Below are 18,644 nucleotides of genomic sequence, written 5' to 3'. Positions count from 1 at the left end.
TGAGGAGAGGAGAAGCTGACAGCTTCACTCTCATAGAAGCAGATATATCTCTCATCCAGGACAGGAACTTTCAGTTGTGCTTAAAAATGAAAATGAATATCATGGCATAGATTAATTTGAAATAATGATTTTCAATGCTTAAACAAACAAAAAATAATAATAAATTTAATCAGTTGAAGTAATAGTATTCAGTGTTTTTCATTCAATCATTTTTTTTCTTGTGCTTTTAAGAGATTTTATTATGAGGTTCTAAAGAAAGAAACTGAAAAACTGAGATACTCTTTTAAACTATAGAACTATTTATTTAATCTTGTGGATGTTCCATGTTTTATTCACAGATCATACTGATTGTAAAAGGCCAGTTTATGTAATGTGACTCCTGATTTTAAAACAGCTGTTAAATAAAAAGATGTAAGGGAAAAAACATTTGTAAAAAATTAATTTTGAAGGAACTGAAAAAGAAAGAAATTGAAGGAGAAGATGCATCGTGATGCATCGTGATGCATCGAGAATCGTTTTATAATCAAATTGTTACCCTTTGAATTGTAATCGAATCGTGAGGCCAGTGAAGATTCAAACCTCTACTTGAAATAGGCTGAATAATGAGGAGTCAGTCATTTTATCAAAGTAAACACCAACAGACCTCAGACGCAAACCGGAGGTTGATTTCAGCTGTTCAGTGATTTATCTCTTCTCACATAATTACCTAATTTCAGTGTAAATCAACGTTTCATGTCCTTTTATTTATTTGATTGTTTTGCATGTAGTCTTGTAATAGGCTCAGTATTGAGGAGTCTGATGGTAATTTTCACAAAATAATCACCAACAGAACTCTGAGGCAAACCGGGGGTGGATTTCAGCTGTTCAGCGATTTTCTTTCTTCTCAAATTATATAGTTTACATGCAAATCAATATTTAATGTCGATGTAGCCGTGTAATAAGCAGGATAATGTACAGTCAATTGGTTATCCAAAATAAACTCCTTCAGGCTTCGCATCGGGGTCCTGATCACCCTGTCGGGGTTTATTGTGCGATATCAACCGGCTGACTGTATATTATCCCTTACATAACAATATGTAATTGAGCTGAGAATTTAAGGTATCTTACCTGATGCTGATATTACAGTGGCCAGTCTTAACAGTTAACTGCAATTTGACTCCCTTTGTCGATTTTGTTTTCTTATTTTTTCATGGGATGGCAAAAAATCTACATCCATATTGAAAGGTGCACAGCAGGCAGAAGATTGGTACCCATAAGTATGATCTTAACGGTAGTTCATGCAGTTAAAAATACATGAGGAGAAGCATTGTGAAAATGCTATATCAGCAATCACAGACATTCATTTTCAGACGGGATTAGATTTATCAGAGGCCCCTTGAGTTATCTGAAAAACTGTAGGCAATTTGCTCTGAAATATTTAGAGGTTGTGTGAGAAAAACACATTTCAGATTCGGATGTGATTCAAATGACAAAGTACGTCTGTGAAACACGTAAAAAAAAATCACATTAAATTAGACCTGTCTGTTCACTCTAAAGCCACATTTGAAGAAATCAGATTTGTATCCGATTTATTTCCACCTATGAAAGTGTCAGATTCTGTGTGCTGTTGGCTTTTCACATGGTCATCCAATTAACAGATCCGTGTCAGATGTGTGTGAAATTATATTTGGCCACTTTCAGCTGTGGTGTGAACGTAGCCATTGTCACATTACATGTCATTTTTGGATCTAATCATCTGGTTACTTTGAACTGTCATTGCATGGCAAAGACCTTTTTTGGGTGAGCTGTGTGAAAAAGCAAAGCTATTGATGTTTGCTTGATTAAATGTTACATGTACTCCTGGTACCACAGGAAAGTGTACACAGAAGACAAGTGCCTGGAGAAGGAGAATAATGCCTTAAATACACACAATGGCCACCCACCGGCACTGAACAGTACCTCTGCAGATGGCCATGATATCGACTCTCAGGACAGCTCTGACACAGGTGAGGACGAACAACATTTCCAGATATCTTTTAATATATAGTTTCTGCTGTCAGATGTCAGTACGTGTTCACTTTAATCCTCCTCTGCTCTAATCACTCTACGGGTCTCCTTTCTTCCACTAATTAAGAGCTGAACTCTCACTGACCTTTACTGATCAGTACTGCATTTGTTTATGAATCAGAAATGTGATTCATTCGGATTAATCTGGAATTCAGTTTTTTCCAACCTTAAAATATGACCCGTGTGAATTGTGTAAATATGTAAAAAAAAAAAAATAGGGGGTAATAGTTAATCAGGGTTTATGTTATCGACAATGTCCTGTCTGGGGCATTCTCTTTCATGCTTCTGCATCAAGCACATACTTTGTTGAGAATGCACGAGATGGATGTTCATGATTTTCACCCTTAGGACTTCATTCAAGTAAGACAGGTTTATTTTAATTAATCAAGAGAAATAATATGGTTGGATGTAAAACAGTTTTTGGACATAGCACCTGATGTAAACTATGGGAGGGGTTTATATCAAAGTACCATCTGATGACATCACTGTACCATGGCACTGCCACAGTACATTTAGTAAAAGTTAGGTAATGCAAGACAATCAATTAAAGACAATAAATATAAACCGGTAGATGATTACAAACTTACATAATGAAAAATACCAAATAGCAGCCTTTTCTATACTTATTTATGTTCAGGTTACACTGAAGCTTGCTATTACTTGAGGCGAACCCTATTAAATATATCACATGTAAAACAGTGGGTACTTTTCTTGCTATGAAGCAAGGAGCAATGCTTCACACACTTTACTAGCTAGCTAGTCAATACACAAACAGTTGCTAACACCAACAACCAATTAGCTAGCAAGACTGACTAGCTAGCGCTAATGTCCAGTGCTAGTGCTAACACTATTTTCCCTTTGCCAGTGCTCTTTTATTCCTTTATGTTAACTGAACGCAAATCTGAAATATGTTACATTTTAGCTTGTCAACTAGTGATCTAGCTAACAATAGCTAGTGAACTTGCTAATGATAGTTAATTAGCTCGCTAGCTGGCTGTTGACAAGCATTGCATTGGTTGTTGAGAAATATCATAGCTACTACCCAAAATGTGTGCGCGCTGAGTGTATTTATGCTCATTAGTGTTGCGTCATCTCGCTCACGTGACCTGTATTGAAATCAGTTGCGAGTCGAGTGTCCCTTGTGCTGGGCATGATTATTAAAATTTAAATTTTTGAAAATAACTGAAATGAAATAAAATAAATAACTGTTGCCAGCAATTATTTTGTTTTTTGCAACAAATAGAATCGACCATCACATCCTCACCTTATCTTACTCCATATTTCCATGCATGAATGCAGAAAATTTGCTCACCCAATGCTAGATGGAGCCGTTCTCTCTGACATCTACAGCTTGCGTGCATTAAAGTTGGGGTTGGGGGACATACTTGAACTAGTTGATACTGGAAATCAGCAGCCTAATAAAGAGGTTGACTGTCACAAAGTATTTTATTTATTTTCCTCTGGACGTTTTCCGGCTTTTTTGTGCCTAGCCGATTACGTGCCTGATGTATAGTAAACCCACCAACACACTGCGGTGTCATGAACACTCATTCTGCTTAATTTCTTTGTTTAACAGGTTTAGGGCATTTAGAGCCAGCCTCAGGGCTTGGGGCAGATCTTTTGGCTCTGTTTCAGAGAGGTGATATGTCTGACATCAGCATACAGGTGGCAGATAGAGTCTTTTCAGCACACAGGTAAAATCCTGAACAGCTCCTTCTTTCTGTTTGTCTTGCATGAACTTACTGTGGTGCTTTTATATCATTAGTGTTAACTCTTATATAAGTCTTTATGCATGACATGTAGTATCACTGATTTCAAATTCATCATTCAATCAGTGAACTGTACTACCATCACTTTCAGCTTTTTGTGTGAGCATTCACCACTTGACTGCGTTTCTTTGCACAGAGACTCTTTAAACAGTTTTTGATCATCATGTCATCCATTGATCAACAAAACAGATATACACTCGTGAGACTTTATTAGGAACACTATGGTCCTAATAAAGTGCCCAACGTTGTCTTCTACTTTTGTAGCCCACCCATCTCAAGGTTCGACATGTTGTGCATTCTGAGACGCTATTCTGCCCACTGCAATTGTACAGAGGGGTTATCTGAGTTACCATAGCCTTTCTGTCAGCTCAAACCAGCCTGGACATTCTCCGTTGACCTCTCTCATCAACAAGGCGTTTCTGTCCACAGAACTACCAATCACTGGATGTTTTTTTTTTGTTTTTGGCACCATTCTGAGTAAACTCTAGAGACTGTTGTGTGTGAAAATCCAAGGAGATCAGCAGTTACAGAAATACTCAAACCAGCCTGTCTAGCACCAACAATCATGCCACGGCCAAAATCACTGAGAATTTTCCCCATTCTGATGGTTGATGTGAAGTTCCTGACCAGGAGTGTATAGTCCCTCCCCAAAACTGAAAGTGTTGCTCTGTCAGGCTGGTCGAGATGCGCCACAGTTTACATCTTTGGGTGAAGTCATCCTATAAATGGCTCACTTAGAGTTGTCCGTGCATATTTAGCTGGGATAGGAGGAAGTATTTAATTTTTTTTACACTATTTACCTTTAAACATCAAAGAATAAAGGGCCATTCAAACCGAATGCATTCTTATGTTAGAAAAACTTGATGTAGTGCAATGAATAGACCAGAATGCAGGTGTCTCAAGATTTGCTTTTAAAAGTTGACACTTCATCTTTAACATGGCATTGATGCATGAGATGCTGGAAAATCAGTGAGACATGGTACAATGGTCAAAGATGTCAGCCTAGCACGTGTTTACAAAGAAAAACAATTAAAAACAGGATAGACAGATGCATAAACTTTTTCAGGTTAAACAATCCCTTACACTGCTTTAACTGAATTAAGAATAGCAATGCGAAACTGCATGAGAACTGCAAAACAAATGAAAACTAGCTACAACTATGAAGAAGAGGCAATTTTGTTTTCACTCATTGCATGTTGGTCTGGTTCTAGTGGATCCAGTTAATGTTGCTGAATCATAAATGCCTGGGACTATGCACTAACCCATGATGCTCCCTGGCAATCTAAGCATGCCTCATGGATACACTCATGTTCTTTAGATGAATTACAGCACTGTTGTATAGTTCTCTGCCATTGAATAGCTTGTTAGCATCTATATACGGTGCTGCAGATGTTACAGCAGTTGCCATGACCCATTATTTAGCAATAGGCTCTCCCTTGCCATCAGCCAGGAGCAGCGTCTTTGCGGGTCTTTGCTGTATGAATGGAGAATGGCGTCTGCAGTCCTGATCAGAATGTCAGGCTTGAAGTGTCTGCAGTAGATCTGTTGGCCTCACCGCAGGATACACACACCATGACAGCAAAGCTGATCCCTGTCTCCTCTCTTATTCACTTTCATCAGCTTTCCCTCATATTTCCATACCTCTCCCAGGAGACGATGACAATGTACATGAGTTGTAACAGAATAATTCATTTAAGTGCTTTTAAAAAATTATAAGCTTCAAATATCTGCCTTTAAACCCTCCAAAAATTGGCCACATTCACATCCATTGTAAGTGCCTCGTAACTCCATTTTTGCTTTTTATTTTAAGAAAATGAGGGACGAGTCTAAATAAATTTCTGCAGTAATCAACATTATGCCACAAATGCTGTCGATTGAGCATAACTTGTATTGAGCCCAGAATATAAGAAGGCATGCCTTCTTAAAAACACTGTGCTCTTGTGTGAGACGCAGAAAAAACAGTGTGTCTTTGGGCAATGGTCAGAGACGTCCATCTAGCACATGTTTTCATTGAGAAAAATTGGAAAATATATTGAAAAACAGCACAGACAGATGCAAATATGGTGTGAACGACCCCTTAATCGTACAGTCAACATTCACTATCAAAACTTAATAATGACTCAGTTTGTATCTACAATAGTTTCCCACTGGAAACATCAACATTATTGAACTGTTCTTGTGTGCATCTATTGTGAATACAGTCATTAAACAGTTATGAGCTTCATAAGCCCAACATAATGTGCACCCCCAAGGCCATTTTTACAAATATCAAGCCCACAACCCTGGGTGATGTTGTGTGAAATATTTGTCAGTGAAAGGGGAATCTGACATTATGTGTGTGTGTTTCTCCTTTCCTGCAGGGCCATTATTTGCTCGCGCTCGCAGTATTTCCGAGCAATGTTGTGTGGCAGTTGGATGGAGAGTTTGCACCAATGTATCACTCTGCAGGGGTAGGTTGTGTTGGCCAAATCACTCCAACTCATCATCAGTCTTCAAAGGTCTTTCACACATACTGTACAAGTGTCAGATACAGTTACTTGATGTCTGTTCAAATTAAAGTTCACACAGGGATTCAGGAAGCTCCCTGTTGCAACCTATATTTAAGAATATAAAGCAGTATTCTAAAATCGGAGTTCCTACATCATATATGTCTCAGATTTAATTTAATACCTTTATGTTTGCAGAACCTATCCTTTAAGCATTCTCACTCTATACAAGAGGTTGTAAATATCTGGTCACTTGTCTTGTCTAGCTCTCAGTAAGACCTGCTATAAGGAGCATCTGCCAGCCTACAAATAATCAATTATTCATAGCTCAGTCTGTGTCTGGAAAAATCAGGTAACAGCTCTCAGTGTGTGGTGTTGCATATCAAGCAGTTCAATCCAAGCAAAGTGCTTAAAGACCCCATTACATTTTTTTTTAGTTTTGTGGTTTTTAGTTTATGTCTGCTAGTTATGAGCAGAGTATGTGAGTGGAGTGGAGCAGCACCAATTTTCCCTCCGTGCTCAAAAATTCTGTTATCACTCTGCTTCAGCTCCACTCAATGTCGTCCATTTTCCGCTTCCTCCCCGTTCACTGATAAGATGCAGAAGATGTGTTACATGAAAAATAATTACATAATACTTGGAGAAAAGCTTAAATTTCCTTACTGGAACACTAACATTAGTCTATGGGTCTGTTCCAAAACTTAGTGAGCTGCCTCAATGTCGCCTGCCTATATAGGCAGCTGTCTTCTATGGCAGCATTCTACCTGAAATGATGCCTCATAAGAGACCGATTTGAAACACTCTACATAGTCAGCAGCTCCGCGCATATTTCAAATAGTGCTCCTCATGCCCAGCACAAGTGACACTCGACTCGCAACTGATTTCAATACAGGTTATGCGAAAGAGATGACGCAACACTCTAATGGACAGCGCGCACACATTTTGGGTAAAATAGTCAGTTTTGTATCATATTAAACTGTTATTTATTGATACTTTTCAGTATTGAATGGATTATAAGTACATTTATAATCTAAATCTAAAACATCTTTGATTTATTTTTCCACCGAGCTCATCGCTGTGCATTCTTGGATCGCCTACACAGGGAAGGATAAATGCGCTGCTACCTTAGAATTTGGCCGAAATGAGATGTCTTAAGAGGCAGCATTACCTATTGGAACAGCCTTCGCGTTGGGAGCACGCCTTTGATGTCATAAAATGCTGCCTCTGGAGGATGCTCTCTAGGTTTCAGAATAGACCCATTATTTAATTATGTATATTTATAACATTCTCTGTATTAAAATAAGTTATTTATCTATTAATATAATTTATATAATCTATATATATATATATAAATATATTTATATAATCTATCAATAAATCCATAAATTACCAAAAATTTGGTAATTACCAATTGTATTGTATTTTTAAGCCTACCTTCAAACTCAGTGTCTCTTTGCTGGACATTATGGGAAAATCAAAATAAATCAGCCAAGACCTCAGAAAAATCATTGTGGACCTCCACAGGTCTGGTTCATCCTTGGGAGTTATTTCCGAAGGTACCACGCTCATCTTTACAAACAATAGTATGCAAGTATAAACACCATAGGACCACGCAGCCATCATACTGCTCAGGAAGTAGATGCATTCTGTCTCCTAGAGATGAAATTAGTTAGGTGCAAATCAATCCCAGGGCAAATGCTGAGGAAACAGGTAGCCAAGTATCTATATCCACAGTAAAACGAGTCCTATATCGATATAACCTGAATGGCTGCTCAGCAAGGAAGAAGCCACTGCTCCAAAATCACCATAAAAAAGCCAGACTACAGTTTGCAAGTGCACATGGGGACAAAGATCTTACTTTTTTGTGAAATGTCCTCTGGTCTGATGAAACAAAAATGTAACTGTTTGGCCATAATGAACATTGTTATGTTTGGAGGAAAAAGGGTGAGGCTTGCAAGCCAAAGAACACCATCACAAAACAGATGGCATCATGAAGAAGGACTTTTATGTGGATATACTGAAGCAAAATTCCAGCAACTTACTGTGAGAAGCTTGTGGAAGACTACCCAAAATGTTTGACCCAATTTAAATAATTTAAAGACAATGCTACCAAATACTAACAAAGTGTACATAAACTACTGACCCACTGGGAATGTGATGAAAGAAATAAAAGATGAAATAAATAATTCTCTCTATTATTATTCTGACATTTCACATTCTTAAAATAAAGTAGTGATCCTAACTGACCTAAGACAGGAATGATTTCTACAATTAAATGTCAGGAATTGTGAGTTTATATGTATTTGGTTAAGGTGTATGCAAACATTTGACTTTAACTGTATACTGTATATACTGTACAATATATGTCAATACTAAGTTAACTTTCAGAAATACTAGCTTTTGAATCTTTTAAAGATTTGTAAGATTTTAAATCTACCCCTGTCTACCTCAGCTTTTATTTGCTGAGCTTCTTCATCTACAAATAAATTGCATAAATTATGCCACTAAAATTACATTTTAAATAGCAATCAATTAAAGTTAAACTATGCAAAATATAAAAATGGATTTTTGTCTATTACAATCTCTATTAATACTAGCCATGAATTTTGTGTCAGTTGATGAAAATGATTAATAATACTTACATTCCACATAAATTAATCTAGAGTACATCCAAATCCTGATGAGAGTTACATTTTCTAAACATATAAAAGGAAGAAATATTTATATTCTTCTATTTCATTGTATATAGTCCATTTACATTAACAACTTCTTGTGAATGTGCTGTTTTTGTTTATATCACTGGTGCTTGAGGGAATGGACTAAATAATTGGATGTATATGCTGCAATAACTGGAGAAGAACACCCAAAAGAAATTGCACTTGGCCTTTGCATGGCCTTTGTTTGATAATAGATATATAAATAATATTAAATATATAAATAATATTCTTCTTCACCCGCCAAGTACAAACTGTCAGGTGTGTGCTTGCTGTAGTTTGAAGTAAACGAAAGGCTATTGACTTGGACAGGCCCTTTGAAATGTCCAGCCCTTCTTGTTTCAACTGGAAATAGGCTAACACAGAAAATAAAAATATATTAATTAAATAATTTCAGTCTTTATCCATACATTTTCAGAAACAAATATTTGATTTAAGTCAAGTTGTTAAATTTATCATTTGTACAGCTTACACAGGGGTTACTAGGCATTAAAATGCTTTAAGACGAGGCTCAGACATAGACAAAATGGACAATACAACAACAAAACTAAGTCTTGTTTAAAACAAGTAGAATATTTTTTTTATTGCAATACATCAAGTAAAATACAATAGCAGACAATGCAGTAAAGTTAAATTTTAGAGCAATAATAAATAAATCAGAACGTTTACAATAAAGCTGCATATTTGTATTTAACAGAAAGGTGAAGTTGCAGTAAAGTGCCTTATAGCCAGAATGTTGAGAAGAAAATAACCTATGTGAGCATGTAAAACATCAAAATAAATGGAATGTGTATCTGTTTTGTATTTATTTCTGAACAGTCTGGGTCCAGATGAGATGGAGGTTCTGCTTCATTTCATGTACGGTGCCATCGTAGACTTTCCTCCACGAACCAATGTCAGGTACCTCAGTGCACCTTATGTAGTCACATTTACTGCCCCTGGATGTGATTAAACAATCAGTGGTTTTAGCTGGATTTTGATGTATGTGTGTATGTGCATGTTTTCTTCTCAGTCAGGTTGTGTTAGCGGCAGACATGCTGGGCCTGGAGGGGCTGAAAGATGTGGCTGAGATGGTCCTGACCCGAGACTACTGCCGCTTTTTCCCACAGGTGAGACCAGTATTAGAAGTTGCGGCGGCATGTACATCCTATCTATTAGCGACCAGAAGTGTTAATAGTCCTGTTATGCAGTGTGGATGTTCACAGGCAGTGTCGATATCACCATCATCCTGTCATTTATTACCCTTTGGGGATACATTATGTGATCTGTGAGCAAGTAAAGTCTGGGCTTTGGCTCAGCTGTTGTAGAGCATTCAATTTAACAGCCAAAAAGACACTCTAGCTCTTAAGGTGTGACTCCAAAGCTGTATTCCTCCCATCACTGTAGTTTTCTCGTTTGCTTTTCAAACAGCTCTTTTCCCAGCTGTGGCTTTGTAATTTTTCTGCATCTCTTAAGGCAGAATTACTCTAAACAACTTTTGAACAAATTATAAAAATAACAGGCATCACACACTTACCGACAGTGTAAATGGATACAGAAAATAAAAAACTAGGCATCACACACCAGTTAATTCAGAATCACACACTACCCCACTTTCAAATCAATCTGATCACAAGAAACTCGAACAGAAATGCAAGCCCTCCCGTTCAATAAAATGTATGACAAATGTAAACAAAAATAGGTGTACGAGAGCTCTGCCATTGTTGTTGTTTCAAAGAAACAGGCCAAGTGCATTTAGAGACCTCTGGAGACTGTTTGAGGTGATTGGCGTTAAGGGGGCTTTCACACTGACAGTTTAGTCCGAAACAGAGCATGGTTTGCATGAAATATTGGTAATGCGAAAGCTGTTTTACGGACCTGGGAGCGGAATGCGGTACTGAACCCGAGACTACCTGTAGGAGATGGTCCGAGTTCGGTTGCAGTGGAACTGTGGTGTGATTTGCTTGAGTGAGAAATCAACATGTAATCAGGTCCTCACTTGTTTAGGAAGAAAAATTACTTGCACATGCGTTTTTGCACTGGAGCCAACAATGCAGATAAGCACAGACTCAGCCTGATTGCAAATAGGAGCTCAAATCAGTGTTAAAGTCAGGTAGTGTAATTCAGCCTTTTGAAGTCCTGTAACAGACTCATTCCATTTCTACAAACACTGTTCATGCTGGCGCAGATTGTCAAGAACATGAGCGCTCTGATTTAAAGACAGCAGTGGGTAGCAGAGTTGGTGTTTTGTGTGACAGTCTTTCTCTGTTCATGAAGAGCTGTCTTGTTGGTGCTTCAGAGTGTTTTCTCGATCACACTCCTACTTTCCCAGACTGCTTTGAGAGCAGTCCAGTTTGTGGCCTTTTAGCCAGCAATTTCATCCTACACAGAATTGTGAGAGGAATGCATTCTCCCCCTCTCCTCTTTTGAACTTTTTTTCAACTCGTATGTGGTCTGCTTATTAAAGATTAAAGATCAGATCAAGTACGTTTTTTCCTTAAAGGAGTCATGACATGAGCAATACAATTTTCCTCAATCTTGTATTAACATACAAGAGGTCATTGTACTGTAAAAACATAGTATAGTTTCAGAACTCAAAACTTCCTCCTCACAGCAAATAGAGCATTTGTTGAAAACAAGCTGTCAAGATGACTTTACTTACTTCACATTGTGATGTCACACTGTGGTAGACATTTTTATCTGACCACCTCCACAACAGCATATCAATGCCTACTTTAACTTATCACCTCTGTAGCCTGCCCAGTAGTAGTGAGTAGTGATGGCAAGGAGAGATCAGGTCAGTAAAAACAGAGCCAATCATAACAGTGGACGTGCACTGTCAAATCTTAAGGAAGCAGCAGCACCAAAACCGAGCATTTCTGACAGATGGTCAGAATGAGGGTTGAAAAAGGCATGCCATGACACCTTTAATTTTTTTTTTTTCACTTTTGATATTTAAATGATGTAGCTATGAGATAATAATTTCATAACCACAGAAAAAGCTGTTTTATTCTATATTCTATTTATATCCTTTCATGATTGCCTCCATGATCACATGACCTGCAAAAAATATGACTTAACACCCCCATTACATTTAGTTTGTGGAATTAATTATTCAGAGTTGACAAATACGTCTGTAAAAAAAAAATGTCTCCAATAGCATTGGTATTCAAAAACATTTGCTTCTGCCTGATGCTGCATCCATGCCAATTGGTGTCAGTATAAAGTCCAAGATGACTTGAAACTGACTTGATCTGCATCTGAATTCAAGTACTGTCAGAGTATGTACTGCATTTGATGAAGAACGTACTTCTCAGCCTTTAGAAAAGTACATTCTTTAGATATGCAGGTGAGAATGAATACATTCCCAGGCATACTTCATCTGGGAACATAGGCATTGTCACATGACCCTAATACTTGATATGATTTAGTAACAATAACTGAAAAATGTGTCTATTCTGGTTTTGTTTAACAAATACAGTTTAACCAGAAGGTTCCACTTTCTTGGCACATGCTCTTACATTTGAAAAGAGCAGCTCAACTCTCAGTAGTAGTGTCCAGTGGACGTGCACTTCCGAATCTTGCCATATGTAGTAGGTCTTTTGGGTATTTCTTACATTTTACTGAGGATTCACTGTACTCCATTGACATGCTGTTTTAAGCATACTATATAGTAGGGAAGAATGGACATTCAGATGCAGCGTTGTTGCATCTTTAAAGTACAGTTTATTTTGATTAGTTTTAGGGGCAAAATAATTCACCCCATTTTGCAAGCTCTTAATTGCTTCTTATCTATTTACTTCCAGCTTTCTAGGAGTTCTTCCAATGCTACATTTTTAGATTAAGAATGATTTCAGTTGTAAATAACAGAATTATACACACACACACACACTCTGTGTGGAAAACAAGTGGATGTTAGAGTTCAACTCGTAATGACAGATTTCCGACTGTTGAAACCGAAACAGAGTCGATGTGTGAATAACTTGACTCAGTCATTCTTCTCATTTTCTGCAGCCTGTTGATGGAGTTCAGAGATCCATACTGGAGTGCCTCGCCATTACACACTCCATAGGCCTGCATGATCTCTACTGCTCCTGTGTGAGGTGAAGTATATTCAGCACTGCTGAGAATACTAATACATTCAATAAAGTATTTTAAATGAGGTCAACTCTTCCTTCTTCTCTGATAGTACTGCACCAGACATTACGGATCTCTCCCCCTCTACTCTCATAAGACTATAATGTACTATGAACTTTATACTGTGCAACACATTTTTCATTTCTAGTGGATGTTTTTGTCCATTTGCAAACAGTTCTCTGGACATTTGTTTAATCAATTTAACCTTAAAAGGATCATATCGTGCTGTGGTATTTCTAGTCCACTATAAGTTTTTTTAATTCTGCTGATATGCTTGTCACAGTTTTTAACAAATTCAACCCAGAATCTTTTTTTTTTTAGTTTTAAAGTTTTTATTAAAAATAGATCTTGAACATCTTATATAGGTTTTTAGTGTTTTTTATCTGTTTTTATGTATGAACCTAAATGTCACCATGAAAATAGTCATATAAGCTGGCATGGTGTAGACAAAAAACAAGGGGTTATATCATAAACTTTTGATATATTTTTCCCTTATAATGTTATAAACAGTCATCTTTTTTTTAATTTTTTTTATGAATACTTTCCATCCTCTCTGTGCCCCCTAAAATGAATGCTTAATTTTGCTGCTGTGCCTTTAAAACTACAGAATCAAAAGACCTTCACTTAAAAGAATTAGACTCAGCGGTTTGCTCCAAGAACAAACATACACACAATAAATTGTGTAAAAACGTAAGTAATGTATATACACAGAATATTCAAACTTAACATAAAGACTTCTATAAACGAAACAAGACTTAAGAAAACAATTTAGAAGTGGTCTCTTCATTTGTGAAATGAGCACAGCACTTTGCTGCACTTTTATTTTCGACCTGCGAGTTCGTTGTCAAGTCCAATATAGTTTTGAAAAGGAATAAAGGATTGTTCCAGGTTCAATACATGTTAAGCTCAATGTACAGCATGTGTGGCATAATGTTGATCACCGGAAAACAAATCATTTCAACTTGTCACTCCATTTCTTTAAAAAAAAAGCTCAAATCTGGGTTACAGTGAGTCTTACAATAACTTGCAATAGAAGTTAATGGGGCCAATCCATAAATGTTACAAAACTCCCTTCAAAAGTATAGCCACAAGACATAAACAATATGCATGTTAACATGATTTTAGTGTGATAAAATAGCTTACTAAACTTTTCCATGTAAAGTTATATCTAATTTTACAACTTCGTTGCCATGACAATGTAATACAAAGGTTTACACAATATTACAGCTCAAATAATACACACGTTTTAACAAAAGAATAAATGTAAGTTCTCTGTGGTGAGGTGAGCTATCTAATTTGTGCTGGATCCTCCCCGCAGACACCAGCAGGAACAGAACGGTCTCCTGAGGAGAGGCAAACTTGGGTTTTAAATGCAGCAGTGATGAGGCACTTCATTGAGTTCAGGTGAACCCCATCACGCACCACCAAATGGGGAAAAGTCACAGCGTCTCTCCTCTCTCTCCTCTGCCCACTCCAGTTGTGGGCCTGGCTAAAAAATGGCCCTCTGAAGAGGTGAGGTGACGATGATCCACGGAAGGGGCGTGTCATTCCGTCACATCTCTTGGGGAGGCAGTGGGACCCACCATTAGGCATTAGTTACCCCCCATAAGAAGTCAAACAGTTTTATTTTAGTAAAGATAATAATTACAAATACCATTTAATTTACACATACGGTAAATTCTGTGAATTATTTACAATAATCAGTGTTCTACAGTGCTTACTAAACTCGCATTTGCCAGTGTATTTTACTCGCATTTGCCAGTGAAAATTACTGCTTGCGAATGTGGAAACTTGCTCTGTCAATAGCCAGTTTAATAAAAATGTATGAATAAATAAAATGCGCGATAACTGTAAACAACATGTCAGCGTCCTCGTCTAACTCAGTGTGATAAGCAAAATCTCCAACATAAAAATAATAACAAAAGAAACATGACAGGTCACTAACAATAAAAGCCTCTTTGCACAACAGCACGAGGATGACGCGCACCAAATCTATTCTGTTTCTAACACAGGTGCACTGGCTGTTACGTGGACAAGTGCTTGAGGGTTTCTTTTTCTTGGATCTTCAATGGTCATGAAACTTCAATAACACCATAACCATGCACGGCAAGACTTTTAAAACCTCTTAAAATGGCGTACCTTGTTGATGCTTTATAACGAGACCACCAAGCTGCTGCATGGCTCTGAATCACTATGTAATAGACCATTAGAAATGTAAACAGCTAGAAATGTATCAAGTATCATGTCTATAGTTATGCAAAATCCATGGCAATATACATTCCAAAAGAATCACTGTATTATAACTATCATTATTAATTTCTCACAACCATCAATGATAGTACTCTCGTGCACTGTATGCTTGCTCATATGCGTGCATGAGGAGAGAGAGCATGCATCCATGGTGGTGATATAATGTACGTGTAGACTTCGTAGAGGGGGCTTCAAGGTAAAAGGGTTGGGAACCACTGGTCTGGCACAGATTTTCATAGAAAAACAATTCAAAAAAACCAGAATTGTTTCTTAGCTGTAGGTTATGTCATATAAAATACATTATTATTTTATAACTTTCATGAATAAACTATTAAGCATTATTGCATTATACAATGCTTAATAGACAGTTAATACTGAAGATACGTGAATGTAGTTATGAATGTCATGACAGATTTATTTGATAGATTTAAATGTTGATGAACAAGCCACTAATCTGTTAAGAATTAGGCCTAACTTGTATATGTTTGTTAGTGGCAAATGGAAGTATAAAGTGTGATTATTAGTTTATTAGTGACTTAAGGAGCTCCGCCATGACTGATTTAGTTTTGTGCTGCATGTAAGGTTACTTTAAAAAAAAAATTATTTGAAAATGGTTTATCAGTGGTGTCCTTTGTCATGTATCAAGAATCACTTGTTAAGGAATTCTGTAGTCATTTTGAATGCATGCATACTTTGTAATGCATCCAGGTTCACAAAACTATCTGCTCTGAAATGCATTGCATAAAGTTCAGACTAAAATGATCAGGAGTAGTTCTACACACTGCCAAGATTTTCTGTATGAAGGGGACTCTAACATGCATCTGTCCTCTGCAAAATGGACACCAAGCAAATCAAATCCTTGACCATTAATCATTTCATACCATTACGTAAATGCTCAATTACTTAATTTGAATCCTTTCTCTCTAAACTCGGCACACTGCTGTAAACTAGCTCAGAAAGCTGTGAATGTAGGTCTGGATCTTTCCAGTGACTCCAAGAGTGTGTGTTGAATCTCTGAACTTTTGGTGCTGCCTCTGCTGCGGGCAGTAGGATGAGGAGTCACGCATCAAGACAGAAGGTTATCTGTACAGCCTCAATGATCTGATTGTATGGTATCAGTGCTGATCCAGTTCCAGCTGAAGCTACTGCCACTTGGTTTAATAACCTATATCATTGGAATAGTGAAGAATGAAAATCATTAACTAACCCTTATCTTGTTTTAAATCTGAATTGTTATTTTTCTTCTGTGGAACAGAATTGACAGGCTTTATACAGGCTTTTATTTACAGTAGATTTATAATGTAAAGCTCCAAAAAGGACAAAAAACACCATGAAAGCAGTCCAAATGACCACATTGCAAGTCTTCTAAAGCCATCAAATAGATTTGTATGGCAAACAGACCAAAATGTAAGTCGTTATTCACAGAAAAGAAAAACGTGGATTTTTAACATTATGTAGGTGAGTAAGTGGTGACAGAATTTTCATATTTGATTAAAATATTCCTTTACCCTTTAGGCTGCACCAGCCTAAACCTACAGTTAGCAGGCATCACACTGAAAACAATTGTCTCAGATGAGAGATGATTGCTTGCACTAATGGATGTCTGTGTGTGTGTTTTAATCCACAGATGGGTCGCTGAGCATTTTGTGAAGTGCTGGTCAGAGAGGAATTTTGCCCTCCTCCCTCCAGAACTACAGAGAGAGTGCCTCAAAACTGTCATTGCAAACATGGTATGTAACACACAAACAGTACCATACAACATGTGTTTACTTAGCGCTAACATGCTATACACAGCCACAATATTGCCGATAACACTTTGTTATTATATTTTATTATGACATTGATACAACTGCAAAGATTGGTGTTTAAAAGTGTGTTAATGGGCAGAATACAAACAGTTATACATCTTACTGATGGTATGAGTGAAGCAGCATATAAAACAAATGAGTACATGAGCACACAAGAGTATTCAAGTCGATTAGATTCCTTTTTTTATTAGAAAAAATAAATGCATAACATGTTCTTGGAAAATGTCTCTACGTGAACGATTGTACAGACGTAGGTTAGCTTGCATCAGCTCGCTAATAACTCTGTACGCCGGTTAGTTTATCTTGACTGATCTTGACTGACTGGACGTGAATTAACTGTTGGCCTCAAAGTAGGTGGACCACTAGGTCACGCCTTCCGATGACGTGGACCAATGGCGGTAAGAAGGTGTTTAGTAGCTGGTACAAAGTTTTTCCGAATTTTCGCCCTGGTGAGCTGTTACGAACCACTGAAACAAACTCAAAAACTCTTTAATTTTGGCCAAATTTTATTCTAAATTACGCCACACCCGTTCGTTCTTCAATTTCGTAGTTCATTCTTTAAGGCCACTGCATACTTACAGTGAAGTTATTCTTCATTTTGTGCCAAAAAGAAGTTGGAAACAGCTGAGAAACAACATACTAATTCTACCCCTAAAAAACACTTTTTCCATTTATAAAAAACTAACAAAAAACACATTATTTGTTTAATTTAATTCATGAATCTACTTTCAATTGAGGATGTCCCTGAATGTCCTCAAAGGGAGGTTTTGTCAGATTTTGCTCACTTTTGGAAAATAAATGTACACAGACGCATTTATCCATAGACAACATCAAACACTCTTTCCTCACTTTTCTTCTGCTTCTGTCTTCAGCCTACAATAAAACATTAAGATGAGCTGTGATCTCAGTTTTAAGGAGCCCTTTTGTCTACAGAGCAATTACAGGCCTTAATTGAGAGTGTCTTTGTGTGTGTGTTATAGCCATAAACAGCACATTCTTTCTTTAACCATAGTCTCTAATGCACACTAAAACTCACATGCACACTTAGCCAGAACTTGAGCAGCTGCTGTAAGCCAAGTGCAGTTGTATAACATTGGGCTTTCCCCCTCCTGATTTCCAGCCTTGATGTCCTATATATGGGATTAAACTAGGAAATGTGCAGCCTCTATCAGTGCGGCCATTGTGAGTCAGAGGAAGGAGGGAAGATGGACACTGTGTGAATGACAGAGCGTGTTTGTGATGATGTTTGTTGTATTCAAGATGGTGTGCACAGCAGTGTTTCCTGCATCTTTCCTGAATCTACAGCGCCAATACAGTAAATAGACAGCACATCTATTGCGTTGACTTTGCTGGATGCATGCAACAACAAACACACAGCATGACCAGCATGTAGACTCACAAACTCATGAGTTAACAGTTTGAAACAGTCTGAAGAATTACTCGCTGAAGCCGAGT

General features: G+C 37.4%; 1 protein-coding gene across 2 annotated transcripts in view; it reads left to right on the top strand.

Moving 5' to 3' along the window:
• The window catches only part of LOC127653714 (BTB/POZ domain-containing protein 8-like), a 42,121-nt gene that overhangs the window by 11,126 nt on the left and 12,351 nt on the right, over positions 1-18,644 (top strand). Inside the window, exons 5-11 of one of the 2 annotated variants that reach the window (XM_052140506.1) lie at positions 1,852-1,985; positions 3,620-3,740; positions 6,176-6,265; positions 9,835-9,915; positions 10,028-10,124; positions 13,009-13,097; positions 17,009-17,111. In XM_052140506.1, the coding sequence (XP_051996466.1) occupies positions 1,852-1,985; positions 3,620-3,740; positions 6,176-6,265; positions 9,835-9,915; positions 10,028-10,124; positions 13,009-13,097; positions 17,009-17,111 (715 nt within the window). The remainder of the gene's footprint in view (positions 1-1,851; positions 1,986-3,619; positions 3,741-6,175; positions 6,266-9,834; positions 9,916-10,027; positions 10,125-13,008; positions 13,098-17,008; positions 17,112-18,644) is intronic. The other variant, XM_052140507.1, reaches the window with a different exon arrangement.

Source organism: Xyrauchen texanus, chromosome 13 (assembly GCF_025860055.1).
Source record: "Xyrauchen texanus isolate HMW12.3.18 chromosome 13, RBS_HiC_50CHRs, whole genome shotgun sequence".
In the NCBI taxonomy this organism is placed as follows: Eukaryota; Metazoa; Chordata; class Actinopteri; order Cypriniformes; family Catostomidae; genus Xyrauchen; species Xyrauchen texanus.
Note: the sequence above shows the minus strand (reverse complement) of the source record. Positions and strands in the feature narration are given on the sequence as shown.